General features: G+C 39.6%; 1 protein-coding gene across 1 annotated transcript in view; it reads right to left on the bottom strand.

Annotated features, from left to right (window-relative positions):
- Positions 1–18376, bottom strand: part of gria2b (glutamate receptor, ionotropic, AMPA 2b) — a 42755-nt gene that overhangs the window by 7643 nt on the left and 16736 nt on the right. Inside the window, 10 exon segments of the mRNA XM_029440971.1 lie at positions 395–762; positions 854–1060; positions 1556–1663; positions 1810–1914; positions 2725–2784; positions 2786–2893; positions 4441–4599; positions 4710–4763; positions 6654–6850; positions 14232–14471. Of these exon segments, the coding sequence (XP_029296831.1) occupies positions 395–762; positions 854–1060; positions 1556–1663; positions 1810–1914; positions 2725–2784; positions 2786–2893; positions 4441–4599; positions 4710–4763; positions 6654–6850; positions 14232–14471 (1606 nt within the window).

The following is an 18376-nucleotide window of genomic DNA, read 5'->3' on the forward strand; positions in this document are numbered from 1 at the left end:
CGCTCAACACTATTTTAAATAAAAGTAGAACAGCCTTGCTTAATTTGCAGGAATAAACAAACATTATATAATGATATATAACACTGTTTCCTGATTTGGAGTCATGTTGACACCCCTCACATCACCGGGATGAGATGTAGAAGACATGTTGAATCATCGCAAGACTCTAACTTTACTTACAAGTGGCTGCTCTCACAGCTTATTAAATCATTTTATACAAAAGTATGTCTGACAGTGAATTAATGAAGGAGAGCCATTTACTTAACTCCCTTAATGGGATGTGTATGAAAAATATACAAAATAAAAGCATGAACTGCATAAAGTCAAGTTAAAGTCAAGCTATTTTTAAACAAACTCGAAAAAAACACGACAATTGTTGATTTTTCTGACATACCTAGGTGAGATGTCACAGCCTTGGCGCATGAAGGCTCCAAGGGAGAACCACAGGCTGTTGAATATGCCAAACTCGTTAGTCGACTCATTGGTCTGGATCTGCCCGTCCTCATACTCTTCAGTGTGCCACTCATACGGGCTGAAGCGGCTGACGAGGAACAGCACTACGCTGACGCCGATGTAGGCAAAAACGATACACATCCAGATCTCGTAGGCAAGCGGGTCCAGGAAAGAGAAGACTCCTGGTTTGGATTTCTGAGGCTTCTTTATCATGATAGAGATTCCCAGAGACATGAAGGGTTTGGAGAAGTCAATCACTTCCTCTCGTACCAATGTGATGGTCAGAGGAGCCACCGCAATGTCGGCTTTCTATCAAACCAAAGCACAAAACAACCATAATAAGTGGCATGTGGCGTTAATCAAGGACTTAACGTAAAACTCTTTGTTAAAACCAACTCACCCCGTACACTAACTCTCCAACCATCCCGTTCCAGATTTTAGTCTCTGCATCTCTGGCTCCATATTTCCCATCCCCCACTATTTTCAGTTGATATTTGAAGCCGCAGTGCTTCGCTATCTCCGCAGCCAGATCTACACAGTAACCCTCGTAGCGCTCATTGTCTACAAAAAGGTCAGAGTTCTTTTTCAGCATTACATACGGAGCTTCCTGAAGGACAAAGACAAAAAGAGAAAACACTGCTCAGCACAAGAGGTTTGATTACAATGTTAAAAGCAGCTTCAAACACAAGGGTTTCACATCAGGCTGACAGGTCATTGTGAATACTAGAGGACACTGGTCCAAAACAAAGTATACTTGTAGCAAGACATTAGCGGCCCGGTGTTATTCTCAATCTGTAAACAGGATTCATACAGAAGCGGATGTCCTTCAACAGAATTCAGTACACCACTTCTGTAGCTTCTCCTTAATGGATAATGTGATACCTCAATTATATAGATATGATAAGATAAGATAAGAGACAAAAACAGTCTAAATCTAATAATGTTAAAATTCATCCAGTCCTTTGTGCTAGGCATTGGAAATGTGCCACCATATGTTGGATCAGGAGCTGTTTTCCTTACTTAACACCAGAAGAGAGACATTGGAGAAAAAAAGAAGAAGCAGTTTATACTTATTTATGCAATCATGTATTATAATATTTACCAATATGGTGGTGACAATCACTGTTTTGTTTTCCATTCCTGTTGTGTCATTTGCAAAGACATCAGATTTGGTGACAGCCATTTTGTCAGCTTCATTCCAGTATCCAATCTGTTGGGAGGAAACACAATAATATCCATGAAACGTGTGTACGATTAATGTTCAGTGCTACTGTAAGAGTGCTTCTTTACATAATCTGATCAAATTCAAAGCATCCATAAAATAAAAATAAACAAAGAGCAACTTTAGATGCTTACCTTTACAGGACCGTTGGTTTTTAATTCCATTATGTTCACTGAGTAGTTGACTCGCTTGCCGTGTTGATCAAACTGGATGTTTCCCGTCAGGCCATCCACACGCACCTTAGAGACGGAAAATCAAACAGTTACAACATGGCATCTGCAAACCCGCTGACACAGCATGTACACTACGACTGCTCTGTCACATGAAAACAGCTTTAAGATGTATTTTGTACAATGCATCATACTGCGTTCTGATTAAAACGGGCAGTTGGATGTGAGCTAACGTGGAAGGAGACATTTAAGCTTTGGAGAAGTATCTGAACTCCACTTATTGGCCATGAGGCACAAAGGAGATCGGTGTTCTGTTATTCTCTCCTCTTCTACAACGTTAGTGGCATGATCCTAAATTAAATCAAATGAGGTTTCATGCCAAGCTACAAAGCAGCGGAGAGACATGAGAAAACTATCGCTGTCCAGATTGGATCACAGTGTGTGATGAGACTACATACTTTTCATCTCTTCTCTCATTAGTAGACAACTTAAATAACAAAAAGGGCAACGGCAGGAAGGACCAGAAGGAGGCTTAAAGGTACCCTGTGAAGTTTTCTTGTAAACATAGTTGTGTTTAATTGCAGTGCTTCTAACCAAAACACATTGGATGCATTTATGAGGCCAAATAAACATGTTGAATGAATGTTATAGCTCATAAAACGTGTGCATAAAGCATGGGTTCATCCTCTGACATGGTTGATCACGACAAAGTAGCTCCCTGTCCTGTCCCAATGGGCTGGCTTTAAGCAGCTATTCCCCATCTCGCATATGCACATCCAGACTTCCTGTGTGCCAGGCGATGGCACGTCAGTCTCTGTGAAGTACTTGTGTTTTTTGAATCCATTTCCTCACCAACACGAGGATGTGTGTAATGTGTACCTGTTTCAGTGCTCGCTCGATCTCCACTCCCTGAGCCCAGGGAACAGCAGGGTTGGCCAGGACAGTCACCATTGTTGGCCCTCCTGGTGAAGTCGATGCGCTGCTTGTGCAGGTAGCGAAAGGCCTCCGTCATCACCTGAACGGCGTCATAGGTCAACGCCGATGTGTACTAGAGCAGGACAACGGGAAAAGATGTTGGGAATGGGGTTGTTAGAGAGGTCAGAATCCCTCAGGCTAACCCTTAATGTTTACTCCCAAGCCTGATATAGATTATTTTACAGGATGACATGTTCCTTCATTAAATCATTTACATGGACACTGTAGTTTAGTTGGACTTCAACCCTTTGTCTGCTACCATAAATACTCCCAAGAGCTCCAAATCCGCAGCTGAAAAAAGTCCTTAACAATTTTACTCCTGATTGAGTAAATGTTATTGGCTCTGGTCTTTTGGGATTTGTTGACAATAACACAAATCTAGGGTCATTTCAGTGACAGAAGTAAATAAGACCAAGAAATCCTAAAATGTAATGTCATTACACACAGCACGCTCATGTTTACCAGAGCAGCTGGTCAAAGATTGCTTCATACTAAAGGACACCACTAGTGAGAGAATCGAGGACAAAGTTATTTATTGTTACTTGTTATGGGTGGACATATTTCCAAACAACTCCATTTGGGCGAAAAAAATCTAATCTGTGGGGTCTCAATTAGCAAGAATGAGATGCTTTGCTTCAATGCAGATGACTATGTGATGTGTGACTTTGTGACTTCTGCAATAGTTTGAGGCAAACTACATAGGAAGATAAAAAAAAAGGTCTGTGCCTCAAGTCAAACCACGAGTCTTGAACACAACCTCGCCTCATTAATTTTTCAATATAGAATAATTAGTTGACAAAAGAGGCTTTCATTCTGAGGTTTAACCATAAATATACCTATCAAACAAACGAGGATGACCATCATGAGCAGCTTTGAAAAGAAAGTATCCTCTGAAGTTCTAAACACGCGTACACCACGCCTCCTGCTCATTATCCTCGCTGGTATTTAAGCATCTCGTCCTAATTAGAGTGCATATTTTATGTCTGGTGGTCTTTTTTTTTCTTCCTGTTGTATTTATGGTCTGTGCTGTGCTAGTTTGTTTTGCGTTGTAAATGTCAGAGTGATTTTTCACCCAGACTTGAAACACTTGCATCAGCCTGGCTGTGTGGCAATAAAAAAAGATCTTGAACTTTGACAATTTTGCAGACAGAAGGTGGGAGAACATTTTTTGGCGATGGCTGATATTTCAACTGTGAGTAGTTTACAGTGTCTCTTGGAGACAAAGAGTGGGAGGCGAGTTCAGTTCTGAGGGAGCTGATACTATATCAGTTACATCAGAGGGCTAGTATAGGCAGTAAATAGAAACAATTATGTTCTCGATTCAATATCATAACATCCTAATTTCTTTTAAATTGCATGCATATAAAATAATATATTTTGCATTAAACATGCTAGCACTCACTTGCTGAGTAACAGTGCAGAAGGAACATTTACTCAGAGATGTGTTCAATAATGCACACAGTACGTACATGTGGCTGTTTGATTCATATGGAGACAGCATTAGAGCAACTGAGGCGCATTAAGTGCTTACAAAGACATTTTTAACCCCATTTTGCCCCACAGATAAAGAAAAATAAATGTGTCTCCACACGCACGTTAGCATGTTAGCATGTTACTCACCTTTATTTTACTGTCAGCACCAGGATACTCCTTTTCTTCTAGGGCCTCCCATCTCTGGTCAAACTTGGACACCAAAGGATCATCAAAATCAACAATCTGGAAGCCCGACACGTTGGCGCCGCCATACTGAATTTTGGTTAGATCCCCATCGATGAAACCCTGATAACATAAAGTTGAGACCCAGATGTTATCTCTCAAAATGAGGCATCTGAGAAACATATACATTGATCAAACAATCTGGAACAAATGTAGAATTTGTGTAAACTTACCAGATTGGCTATAATGTAGTGGTAGCCTTTGACATGTCTGCCAATTGTGATGATCTGCAGGATAATGAGACACACAAAAGTCTTTTAAACAAGTTCTTCTATACAATTTTGACTTTTGTTATACAGTTTTAAAATGACTTCCCAATGTGATTGCTTTTCAAAATTATTTTGGAGAAATTTCATTGTAATTCCTTAATGGACCACCAGCGTGACAACCAGAGATAGGACAATCATGAATGTGATAACAGTTGCATCCAAACTACACACATCTAACATGATATTTAAACATTATAATTTGTCACTACCAACCCTAACATGGCTGACAGTCCTAGCCTCTATCACTGAATGAAAAAACTGTGTTGTGTTCACAGTCACAAATACTGCGAGACAGAGGGATTCAATTCCAAATAAATGTCCCTTATCAGTCGAGCAGAAGAGCAGAAAATAGCATAAATATCTCAACGATGTACCGTTTCTGTACCTCACATAAATGAGACACCTGAAACTAATCCTGCTGCTTGACTGACACCTCTGTTTGTCAGGGCCGCCGTTGAATAATTTGAATAATAACGTCTTGTATCTCCCACGTAAATGTCTTTGACATGAAGCAAGAAACTTCCACCTGAACGGATTCTGTTTTTCCCAGATAAACAGGCACTGGAGCTGCAGGCATTGATTTTATTCAGCATTCATTTAAACAGATGTTGGCATGCTTTAAATGCTAATCGATAAGCCTCTCTCCTGGGTAGAGGGTGGAGTGAATGTTACCTGTTTGTGTGCATCTGTTTTCCCTTTAATTGCAGCCTAAATTAACAATTAGTGTTATTGTTAGGGTGCCTTTCTACATCTGCTGAGCTGCCGGGTCTATGAGACAATATTGTATCAAAATACACATATTTTGGCTAAATATTACTTTTGTCCTTCAGGAGTAATTCAATGACAATTAGCATTTCCTGCATTGCCTGACAATAATTGTTATTTACACTTCCTGATTCTATTCTCACATAATGAGAGATTTTCATTTTCTGTTCTTCTATGAACAGGTATGTAGCAATTATATCCTTTAATTGTGTAAAAATAAAGCTTTATCTTCTGTTCAGTTTTATGGAATATAGTTAGTGAAAGTTTCTTGTCTGTTGGCTTGTCTAAATTGTGATTGTCTTAGTTGGTGCAGTAGCTTATGATGTTAGCAAACTTTAGGTTCATTGCTTTATAGTTTCACTTTTAGATTGGTCCTAGTACAACCCCAAATAACCCCAGGCACCACTCAGTAGACCATATCAACAGCAACTCCACCAGAGGCCTGTGTTGTCCGCATCGTAAGTACTTGAAATCTATGGAACAAAAACTCTATCTTTAAAAAATAAAAACGATATTAGTGTGTTGTGTGTCAGGGACAAGCTAGGAGGATCGTAAGACAGTAAAAGCAGACATTTAAACTATTCCCTATTCGTTCCATTTTTTGCCCTGATAGTAAAGAGAGGATCGTAAAGAAAAGGTAAGATACTATCTTCCTTGAGTTGCCATTAAATCCTCCCCCAGCCTCACCCAGTGTTTACCACCATCTTAAATCAATTCCAACCCCGAATCCAGAAACCACATAAATGTGGAATTCAAAAGTTAAGAGAAGAACAACTGGACCTGAGAACCACAGCAGTCCTGCCTGCAGACTGCTCCTGTAAGTGCATTATTTGTTCCAACAGCTGAAAACATGGCAGCAACATCCCTCGTTCCTTTATTTGAATCCCTGTGCACCTCACCCGCTTAGAAGTCTGATGTCAGCAGCGAAATACAAAACTGATTCACTTACTGACAGATCAAAGAAATACAACAACACCTAAACCCCTGTGCTAACACTGTAGCAGAGCTGTCTAAACCACATACAAAGCCCCAGCATGCACTGCTCCAGCTCAATACGACCAGCACTACAACCCTGTACTCTACCTGCTCCATGATGTCTTTGACTTTGTCTTGTTCGCAGTCCAGGATCACCCTCCTCTCTTTTTTGTTCTCCAAATCTTGGAACAAAGAGCGGTAGGCCTCGTCCTTCCTCTCGTCTTTCAGGTTTCCCACGTTGATTGCTGTCACCTGCCACTTCCTTTCTGCTGCTGTGTCCAGAACGACCTGCAGCGTTGTGAGGCCTGGTGGGAAATAAAGTGAAATTAAAACATTATTTGTACTGTCTGACGGTGTTATTCAGTACTGAAGAATGTTTGAAGGTTTTATAGATATCCTGCTGACAAATAGGACCAATGTATCACCTTGGGAAGGTAGGAATAAAGAAGATATCTTGCATTGTGTTCCTGCACAGTATCTCTGTCTCTGTGTTACCCTTTCTGCTCAAGATATGCATTGAATTCCTGATTTCCCTGAAACCAACCATCCAGGTAATGGGGTATTTTTGGTTGTATATAGATTCCTGTGGGCTTATTGTAAGGTCATAGCTACAAACAATCTTTAGAAGTAGCCACACAAAAAGGAAAGTCACGATAACAGAGCAAAAACTCAGATGGTAGAAGCAGAAAAATATGAAAATAAGCTTTAATCTCAGACTATTCACTGTCTTATTCAAACCCTGTGAAGGTTTTTACAGAGACTCAGTTGATCTAAAGCGTTCATCAGGATGAGTCACAGGTGTTGTGGCATGAACCTGAGCAGCATGTGGGAGGAAAGTGGGTATAACAATACACTTGACTGCATGAATAGCAAAAAGTTTTGAATAGCTGATTTGTGCTGGGACACAGTTTTTTGTGTGTTTTTCTCCTGAACCTTTGAAACAATTTAGACTCAAGTACCACTTAAGCTTTTCAGCGTATCTCACGGCCTTCAGCAGATGAAGATTTCTCAGTTGTCATGGAGCCATTCAAGCCTTCCAGTATTTCCACCACTTCTCGTTATTCTGAGGATGTTTACTGTTCACAAAGTCAAGAATGAACCTCTCAAGCTCAAGGTGTAAACCAACATCGAGGACGAGTCTATACTTTCAGAATAATGTAAAGTTTGAACAACCTAAAGTTTCATGACGACTGAGCAAAGAGCGTATGCAGAACAAGCGATTGAACAGAACTTCAATGGAGATTGTTTTGACAACGGTTATTTCCAAAGTTAAGAAACAACTTTAAGTTAAGAAACAACCCTAACCCCAAGCCTAAGCCCCAGTACGAGCTGAATCCCTTTCCTCACCCTTCCCTTGGCCTTTAGGGAAGGTGTAGACAACCGTGGGGCTCCATCCATCCCTCCCTCATCCCTCAATGGCTTCCCACTGTTCCCGCTAGAAGCACTCAGTCTAGCTGGAAGCAAGTTGATACACCATCTTTACCCCAAAAACCAATAAAGCAAAAAGATACAGTAAAGAACAGACGCATGTGAGTAATTCAATTACATGGAGCACCTTTCAATCAATGTGAGGCACAGTCTGTTAGAGGCAAAGACTACAGTCTATATTTGTCTCTGTATCAGTATACCTAGTTTCACAGCTGAACCTCTGCTGGAATCGATCCCTGTTCTGCAGTGTGCGGTGGGAGAGCGGTTTGATAAAAAGGTTGAGTGTTTCATTCCGCCTTGCTACAGCGAGGTGAATTACAGATGTAATCAATTTCATGCGACACAGCGGTGCTTTTATGATGGCGGGGTGGAAAAATGGAGGCTTACAGTTTTTGTCTGAATGAACTATACATCATAATAACAGTAGAGTCATTATGCTGTGGTTAAATGTGTCTGTTTTATCAATGCTTATTAAAGGAGATGATTAGGATTGGGAGAGATTTACAGAGAAGATAAAGCAAAGACAAAAGCAAAATGTTAGCGTAAAGGTCGATTCTGCGTTAACGGTGGTTAAGGTTAAAAGATAATTCTACATGATTAAGGTCTTTGAACAGTGTTTGAATGATGCATGTGCATAACGCGGCTCCACATTTTCAGTATGTCGAAACACGATCGTACCTTATTATACTTGCTGATTTTTATATTTTTGAATGGTATTTGCATTATTATGTAGCAGCCCTATTCTAATGTAATACTCATAGCTGGAAGGTTACTCATTTAAGCTGTTACAAAGCTTCTCCGACTCACAGTAAGAGAGTCATGTTTACCCATCGGGTGAAAAAGGTGCCAATACAATTAAATTAAAGCAAAACTGTATATAACAACATATAAACATATATTTGTATTTATCTTCATGACATAATCTACTCACAAAACATGTATTACAAAAAATAAAATGCACCCATGTGCTTCATGTCAAAGCTTTTGTGTTGCTCATTATTTTTTGATAACCACCGAACGTTATATGATCGTCACAGAAACTGTTCAGTTCTGTTTGGCTGGCAGAAGTTCATTAAATCTGGATAACTCCACATCTAAAACACTTCTAAGTTAGGGCACAGCACCCCGTAGCAACATGTTTTTTTCTTCAGTTAAATCCCACTGAGGAAATGGATCTAACCATGAGTGAAAACATCAACAACAGACTATAACAGATAGATTAAGTTAGTAATTTTACCTCCATCCAAAGTACCTTCCAAAAACTCCAAAGCCCTCAGCCCTACACTCACATTTGCTGTATTTAACTATGTGAAATAGACTACGAGGCATTTTCGTTTAACCAGCAGACAAGCTAACGTTAGCTCAACTGCACAGCCATCCAGAAATCCTTCCTCACAGTGAAGCTTCACGCTTTGCACAGCTTCCAACTCTTACTAGTGTTACCAGTGGCTAGCTAGAAGCGCACATAGCATTAACATAAGGCAATTTTGGAGTTATCAAAAGGTTTGATCCTCCTTTCTTTGCTAGCCAAGAGAATATCATGAGAGCTTCAATACAATATTGAAATAGTTAATAAGATTAGTAACTGAAACAAGTGGTTTTGCATTACTGCCCATGGATTAGAATAACAATAGACTGGATTGGACTGAAGATGTATTATCAGTTTTTATAGGTGTCCTTACGACTGGAAATGGACCACTGCTTATACATTACTATTATATGTTATATATTATTATCAGTCTACTCTATCTTTACAAGGAACTTTGTTATAATTAAATAATAAAAACCTTGCTTAGCTGATTTCCTCTGCAGTTCAAAGACTGCTGCATATTATCCTCATCACTTCTCTTTAGTGGTACATGTGATGTCTTGGTTTGCAGCCAACATCATGCCATCTATTCAAACAAGCACGCCGCCTTCAATGCACTGGAGGGTAAGCATGTGATGTGACCTTGCGTTTACCACCAGGTTGCCCTGAATTTAAAAGGTCAGTGGAGAATAAGGAGACGTGAAGTAGTGTGCAAAGTAGCGTTTTGTTATTCAACAATTTGATGATACCATATCGTCTATTTTCCCAGTGAGAAGATTATTTCTTCTCTGCTAGTGATTGCACATGATGCCTCTACTGAGAAAGCTTAACTTCATGCTAATTCATCAACAACATCTTAATGAGTTGATGTATGTGGCTGTATGAGCATATGCATAATATGCTAGAAAACTATTCAAATGAGGCTCATAAATAATGCATGGAGGAAAGCAGTTCAATATCAACAATTGCAGCTTCGTATTAGATATAATCTCTTTGCTTCAAGCTATTGTTTCCTCACTCATCCTCCATGGTAAAGGCTCAACATCCTTCCCCAGGTATACATCTCCACTTTCTGCATTATGCTAATTAAAGCACCACTTGAATGAACTGGTACAGCAGGTGGTAATTTCCTGAGGAAGAAGGAAAAGAGTACTCGTCCTCTCATGGATGGCCATGACTCGATTTAATTTAATATATGGTCCAAACGCCCTAAATATTATGAAAAATATGAATTAAAACAACTAAAACATGTACTTGGATACATACATAGTCAATGCAATGAAGAAAAGTTTTTTTATCATGACCTATGTAGGTAAATAAAGTGTTATCGTCAGTATACAACCATATTACTAGTCAAAAACTCTGCAAAACTCCAGGTTAGGTTCAGTGTTTCTGGCCACAAACAGGAAAACATTAGCATTTATTTAAAGCTGTGTTTCTCACCACCTGATGAATGTAAGCCCAATAGTCACTCTTCCATTTTGCTTTCCACTAACTCCTGAAGGAAATACCTGCCGCCTCTTTAGCTGCTAAATGCTTCCGATGTGCCCGAGTACCAACTGTAGCCATAACCAGCGACTGCAACCACAGGGCAATGGGCTGGCTGTACTTGGCTCTGGGGATGGCCATGTGTTATATGCTGAAACTAATTTAGCCATAACCACAGCAACAAAATGGCTGTCGTCAGAGCAAAAGGCGTGTTCACCCACCCACAAGCTCGACTTCGTAGAGCTGAAGAGAACTGCTTATCACTACTCGCAACCTCTTTCACGTACACATTTGAGCCACCGTTCATTTAAAAACAACGTTAAGGTTAGTCCCTAACTAAGGATAGGCAACTCAACACTTAGTTAAGGTTTGGGAAAGATCAGGGCTACAGAGGGGTTTCCCGCTCACTACTTAAAGGGCACACTACTTCCTGCATTAGGCATTAAACGTGACATTTTGGACGTAAATTGTGAGGTGCAGAATTGAACACGATTCCTAAGCATACTGGCTTCTGTTATAGGAATGGTGAATGGTGATGGCAGTACTAAAATATAAAACATTTAGTGAGAAAATTACATTTTAAAAAGGTCTGCAAAATGTCATTCAGTGAGCCAACAGAATGCAACACCTATCCGCCCACATACAAACATCCGTTAACTTACTTACTGGCAGCAGCTGACAATGGTGTTGGTTCAGCTATTAGTCTCAATGTGTTAATAGAATTCATCATAACCAGAAACTCTACTGCCTCATTTCTCCCGGCTCTCTCTGTGACCCAGTCCGTCACTTACAATCTCTCTCCTTCTCTTTCTCTCTGTCTCTGTCTCTCTCCACATTGCAGTTGCCATGGGAATGAGTGGATCACACTGACCTAATTAGACAGCCATGCAATGATGAAATATGCACAACAGCCCCTTCAGTGCCATCGCGGACGTACAGTAGAGACAACAGGTCAGCGCTAGCACAAGCATGAGGACAATCTAAAACAGCTGATTGGAACCTGCCCTCTGATTTTGGGGAGGGACGGTATTTTGTTTCTGCTGTCTGTCAGCGCGAGGCTCACCGGGAAGATTAGCAATGGATTCTGGGACCAAAGCATGTGGAAAGAGATGAGAGGGAGGGTACAGCACAAGGGACATGATGTAGATAGATCAAGTAAAGACGGAGGGGAAAAGGTGCAGTGAGAGAGTTTAAGCGACGTGAAACAATCCAGAGCAGAAATGCACTAAATCCCCATTAAGCCACACTACACTGTATTTCGCCGACACTACGCACTAACACTATGGATAGAAAGTAGTTATTCCACTTCCTATTACTTTAAGCTACTCAGTGTATGAGTTACATGTTCTGGTAAGCCATTTTTGGGCATTCATCAAGTATCATTAAACACCTTCAAAGTGCTTTTTGAAAGGGAACTCTTTTTATATTGTGTTGAAAATAAAAATAATGTAATATTTTCATTCTTTAAAGAGATAAAAAAAAAAGGGGCTTAAAAAGTTGAACCTGAAAGCCGAACATCCCTATTAGCAGAAAGGAAAGAAAGACTTGATCGTGTTATTCCACTGTAACTGGATACTATTGAGGTCTTAATTCTCCTCTTTAATTGCAGTAACAGTATTCAAATAAAATAGAACTCTATATGTGGAAAAATGTCCTTTTCAGTGCTGGACAGTCTCTCTTACTAGTTACATGACACAGCAAAGCTTGTGTTCTTTAACCTTGTTGCCGTCTTTACACTTTATACATGGCTTTCCATGTTGTGTGATATTCAGACACTAGCTGTGAGTGGAAACAATCTTAAGGCTGACGCAGTATGTGCAGAACCACACAGATGAAAAACGTCTCCTAAATTAAAATGTCCAGACTTGTATCAGTGTTGAATTGAAAAAAATAACTGATGAAAGGGATCAAAGAATACTGACGGAATAGATTTAAATATGAAGTAAGTCTGGATAATACAGTTTGAGGGTGAATCATTTTTCATCTTGCATTAAATCAGTGCAGGATCTGATCCAGGATCAGGTGCACAGGCAGAGCATAGACATTTACTTCTGTATGCAAAATTAATGATTTTACTTTACTTTAATGTGCAGACTGATAATAATTAGTGTAATGATGACACCAAACAATTGATAGACCAGCTGGGTATGTGTGTGTGTGTGTGTGTGTGTGTGTGTGTGTGTGTGTGTGTGTGTGTGTGTGTGTGTGTGTGTGTGTGTGTGTATGGTGTTCTGTCTCCTCTCTAAATGGCACCATTGACCAACGTTTACTGTGTGAATGTGAAGCAGTGCAGAGAGTACATTGAAACAACAACAATAAATTGTTTAATATCAGATGTGCAGGAGTGATTAATCAAGCTTTGAATATGTAAATCACTTGAAGAAGAAGTTTGGTACAGTGTCATTATTTCTGGAAATTGCGCATAAAGAAATTTGAAAACTGACTCCTCAAATCCCAAAGATTATTATAACCCCTTCAAAAAAAGGATTTGTTATAATACCAAAACTGGTTTCACAACCACAAATCTCAATATTTATTACAGATTATACCACATTTGTAAGTTAGCCTTGTTTCAAAATGTATTAATTTAAAATATATACTGCTTCCCAGATCCAAAAAGCTTTTTGTTTTTCTTTTTTGGAGAAGTTCTGAATACTTTCTGTTGCTGCAACTGATGAGTGCAAAAAACAAAATCAGGGAATGCTTCTTTATATACTGTACTTAGATTATAATATAAAATGTTTATAGGAAACCAATAATTTGATAAAAGTGGCTGAGGCGTCCTCAGAAGTATCCCAGAAGGAGCCCAGGTGTGTGGGTTCAGATGTCATAACTTTAGGAGTTTTGCATTTAAAGATTCTTGTCATTTTAAACAACTAGCTGCATAATTACATTTTATTCTGTCTACCACTGTAATGGGAGCACAGTTTCAGATGTGAAGCCAGACTCAACCTTTCTGGTACTCAGTGTTCATTTCAAAACAAATCACGCCTCGATGTAGAACGTGTGTGGAAGACCACAACTGCAGGGCACATCACCTCGACTGTATGTCAAAGATGACTCTGACTGCCTCCCCTCCCGTAGATATTACGTAAAACAGACTCTCGAACACAGGAGGTGTTATAGTTGATTGTATGTGACAAGCTCTTTGTCGAAAACCAAAATGCCCTTTACCTGGATTTACAGCAGGTTGTGTGCTGAAAGAAGCATTTTGAACACAATCTTTGGATTGTATGAGGTTAAACCTTTGCTTTCTTTTTTTTGAAAAAGACATAATCATATTGTTTAGGTAAAGAGCAATGGCCGATTCGTCAAATTCGTAAAAATGCTAAAGCCACATATGAATTCAATTAAACTCTGTCATTCTCTCCAAATCAAAAGGTCATTGCATGATGCAAACATCATACAATCAGATGTGAAAAGATGCTTTCAAAAGAAAAACAACGGTGTCCATGACTTACCTCGATCACTGTCGTACAGGTAGGCAAACTTGTCCCACTTGTAGTACTCGATAAGGCTGAGGAGGGGCCCCTTGATATCGGGTCTCATCTGGATGATGAACTGCTGATTCCCATCTAGAGGGAAGCTGGGCGTGATGAAGGAGACATGGAGCGTCCCACAAAAGGACGTGATGGTGTTGACAGACTTCTTATCGTAGAATCCGAAAATGGCGTACACTCCTCTTGAGAACTGTGAACAGACTGAAACAGAGGAAAGAGGTTTGTTAAGGTGGGTTGCTTGGAGTTTAGCACACATCTTCTAAAATCATCATGTCGAGTGGGTGAAAGGTTAGAAATGATTTTGTCAGAACATACTCAAGACAAACTTGCCATTCACAACAATGTATACATCCAAGCCCTTTATTACAATATTCAGAGCACATAGGGCCACATGGGCTAAATGGATTGCTTTCTATAAACTCTGCCAGGGGAGTGCTTGTATTCAACAGTAAAAGATCCACCGTACACCAGTCGCTCTGTGAAACTTTCATGAGTTGCCCTATGACCTTTTGATACATTGGGAATAAGTGATGTTGAGTATGTCAAGCATTCACCAAAACTGCACATTAATTCTTCATAGTATGGGATACCATCTGTGCTGTACCATGATATGCTGTAATGGCACCGTCTTATGTTTCTTCTCAGGCTTCTCCTATGGGAATATATGACAGGGCAGATGCTACAGTGCACAGCTCCACCATATAGGTAGATTATACATCTTCTTTGGAGGCCATTAGACCTAAATGATCACCTTTGTTAGGATCCTTTTAGGGTAGGCCACCAGCATTTATGATGACTCTGTGTGTTAGCATCCGATTATTTGTATTATGTCCTCATCTTGTTAACTCTGCAAAAATTACCTTTGTTCAATAATTCATGACCCATTCTCAGGTACATACAGTATGTGCTCCAACATTCATTATGCACAGAGCAGAACTGTGCACTGAAGATAAACATGAATACTGAATGTCTCAGTAATCCTGAGGTTGCAGGCTGTTTCTTAAACATTGTACCAGGGTCAGCAGATTGGCATGTTGCTTTTTAATGTGTATTGATCAAATGTAATCAGGCTTATTGACTTGGACATATGTGTCCTCCAATTAATCGAATGAGTCATTTCCTTTTCAACAATATAACTGGGATGACTTGCTGACAAAGGGAATTGGAGTCCATACATCATATATTAGCTAGCGTGGTGTAAGTACTGTAGGCATCCTGCCATTTCTGAAATGACTGTGGCAGCTATTATTGATGCATTGCAACATGCTGGGTTGCATAAAGAGCGACTGCTGTGGTCTTAGCAACATGGGAATGAGGGAATGTTATCAGCAGAGTCACATAGAGGCTTTGCTCATCTGCCTTTATGTTAAGAGCGGAAGTTTTGGAAAGATGTATTCAATGGCTTTAATGTTTCACACATTCACATTTTCTTTACCGCCACTTTCTTGTACTGTTAAGCACCGAACAGCTTCATTAGTAAACTTTGTGTGAAAATTAACAGCAGTTCATTCAAGCTTGTATCTGGCAAATGAATGCAGAAGTCTGCAGTATTGTGTCTTTGTATTTTCTCCGACTGTGTCCCTGCTGAACAAGACAGACTAACTTGGACCATGAAGAGCTTAAACTAAACTGAAACCACCAATTCCATCTGTCTCTAATAGAGTTGTGAAATTGGAAGAGTTTTTTTTTTTTCGGGTACCCATGGTTCCAGAAGTAAAAGTCCCATTTTCTCTCCTCATAGACAAAGGTACAGTAAATGACTGACTGTCTTGGATTGACATGCAACATAATAAATAATACAAAAGACAAAGCAACTGCCTTAGAAAATATTGCTTCTTTGTGTTACGACCTGGTTGTACTTTGGTTTCCTGTTTTATTTTGAAATGTTCATTCCCCCTTGTGTCATGTCTAGTTGTACTTCCTGTCTGCGTGTTTTCCCTCCCTTTCTGATTGTTAATTTGTTCCCCCTGTGTCCATTTACCCTGGCCTTGTGTCTTTGCCTTTCTCCCCCAGCTGTGTCTTGTTCCCTCGTTTGGTGTCTGTGTATATATCCCTGTCTGAGTACGTGTGCCTCGTTGGATCGGTCTCCTCGTGTCTTCAGGTTACGTTTTACCTGTTGTATTTTTATAGCTTGTGCCCGCCGTTGTTTTGTTTTTACCTTTTGTACTTTCGGCTTTGGTTTAATTAAAGCTCGCCTTTTGTTAATACACTTGTCTGCTGAACTACTTTTGGGTCCTCTCCTACACCACATCGTGACACTTTGATTACAAGTAAAATGTACAAGCCTGTGTGTGTAAAAATCGGCACTTTAGTGGTTAAAATGAAGTAAAGCGTGATGATTCTGTTAGCCTACATCATGTAACGACGGTCGGAAACAAAAACACGGTTGTTTGAAAACTGAAAATATCTTCACATTGTTCCCACCACAATGTCGAGGTGTTTTGAATTCGCTACAGCTCTCATTCACACCTTCTTCTCCATAGCAACGGCGGCTGAGGCTCATGGGAATTGTAGTATTTAAAGCCATTGTGCTACCAAGATGATGGGAATAGAGAATTTCAACCTAAAGAGGTCGGCTTAAACCTGATTTTCAACAATCAAGTTTAATTAAAAAAAGAATGAATTGTTGCTGGTTAATACATACTTGGAAGCAGCACTAAATGAAACATTACTTGGAGAGGAAGATGATTGATTTACTCAAGTACGCCAAAGAGATGTTTTGTGAGGCAGTGAGAGTTACTTATTCACTTCAAAATCAGAGTTTCTACTTCAACTGGGGTATTTAAACTATTCACCCCATACTCAAAAAACAGCTTCTTCATCCTTGAGGCTACTTCAACCCTCGCTGTCTTTTACCCCCCAGAGTCCAAAAACATGCAGCGCTCATCCAGAATGGGCCAAAAGGAACGGGGGCAAGGCCAGCTTTCATCCACCGCCAGTATCTTTGTGCTGCCAAACTTCTTTACCGCTCCTTCAACTCAAGCAATTAAATGCTCATCACAGTTGTCTGAGACAGACCGTTAACGGCGGTCCGATCACCTCCGTCAGTCTGCGGCACCGTTCCTAATCTTTTTAGACAGTGGCTGGGGACGTGGCCACAAAGAGATCAGACCTCACTAATCTAATTTCACTTTTGTCTAACTGGGATCTAATAGAACCCAAAGTGTGTTGTCCGTTTAACTGTCGCAATCTAATTAGAAAATGATTCTGTACAATTCAGTGAAGAAGGATGAAACTAGTCCTCAAATGAGAGGTTACATGTTAAACGAGTCATGGCTCTGCCGACTGAACTGAACAAAGCCGGACAAATGAGAACAATGAAAAATGTTCCTTTTAATTTGGTTTCAGGAATACATTTGTTTGAATAGTTATTAGGATAGATTTGACTTCAAATGAAGTGAGAAAAATGTGATAATGAGGAAGTGAGCATCAGGTCAACTCCTATTCAATCTCCATTACTTGTAATTGTTGTAACTTAAACCAACTAGAACAATTTATTTTGACTAATTTGCTTTGTAGAGGTAAGATAAATGATGGTTACAGTGATTGCTCTTCATTTAGCTATGGTGGTCATTCCAAATATTCACATGTATTACCCAATTATACACGTATATCTATAAACAAATGGGCGATAATCTATTATATTATTTTATAAATGTTCCATCTGCTCCATTTATCACCTTGTATATTTGAATATAGTTGTACACACAAACCTTTTAAAGAACATATAAATGATAATATATTGCTGGAGGTTAAACTACTGAGGGGTTTAGAAATGAAATGTTAGAATTAGCTCCAATTCAACCAACTACAAAAGCAGAATACTGCTTACACATACTGTAAAAGTATCTAATAACATGTAATAACGTACGGAAAGGAGCCGTTCTGCCCCTTAACGAGTACTCTAGTGTTGATAGTTTGGTGATTGTTAGATTTGCTGATACTATTGTGCTCTACCTGCACCACTATGTAGAATGGATATTACTACTTTACCTCAAGTAAAGGATTTGAATACTTCCTCCACCACTGACTAGATAAGTCTTTTTCAATTATTGATTTCCCCTGGTTTAAATCAGTTGGGTTAAACATATTATGTCTTTGTGCAC

The sequence above is a fragment of the Cottoperca gobio genome, chromosome 10 (genome assembly GCF_900634415.1).
Source record: "Cottoperca gobio chromosome 10, fCotGob3.1, whole genome shotgun sequence".
NCBI lineage: Eukaryota > Metazoa > Chordata > Actinopteri > Perciformes > Bovichtidae > Cottoperca > Cottoperca gobio.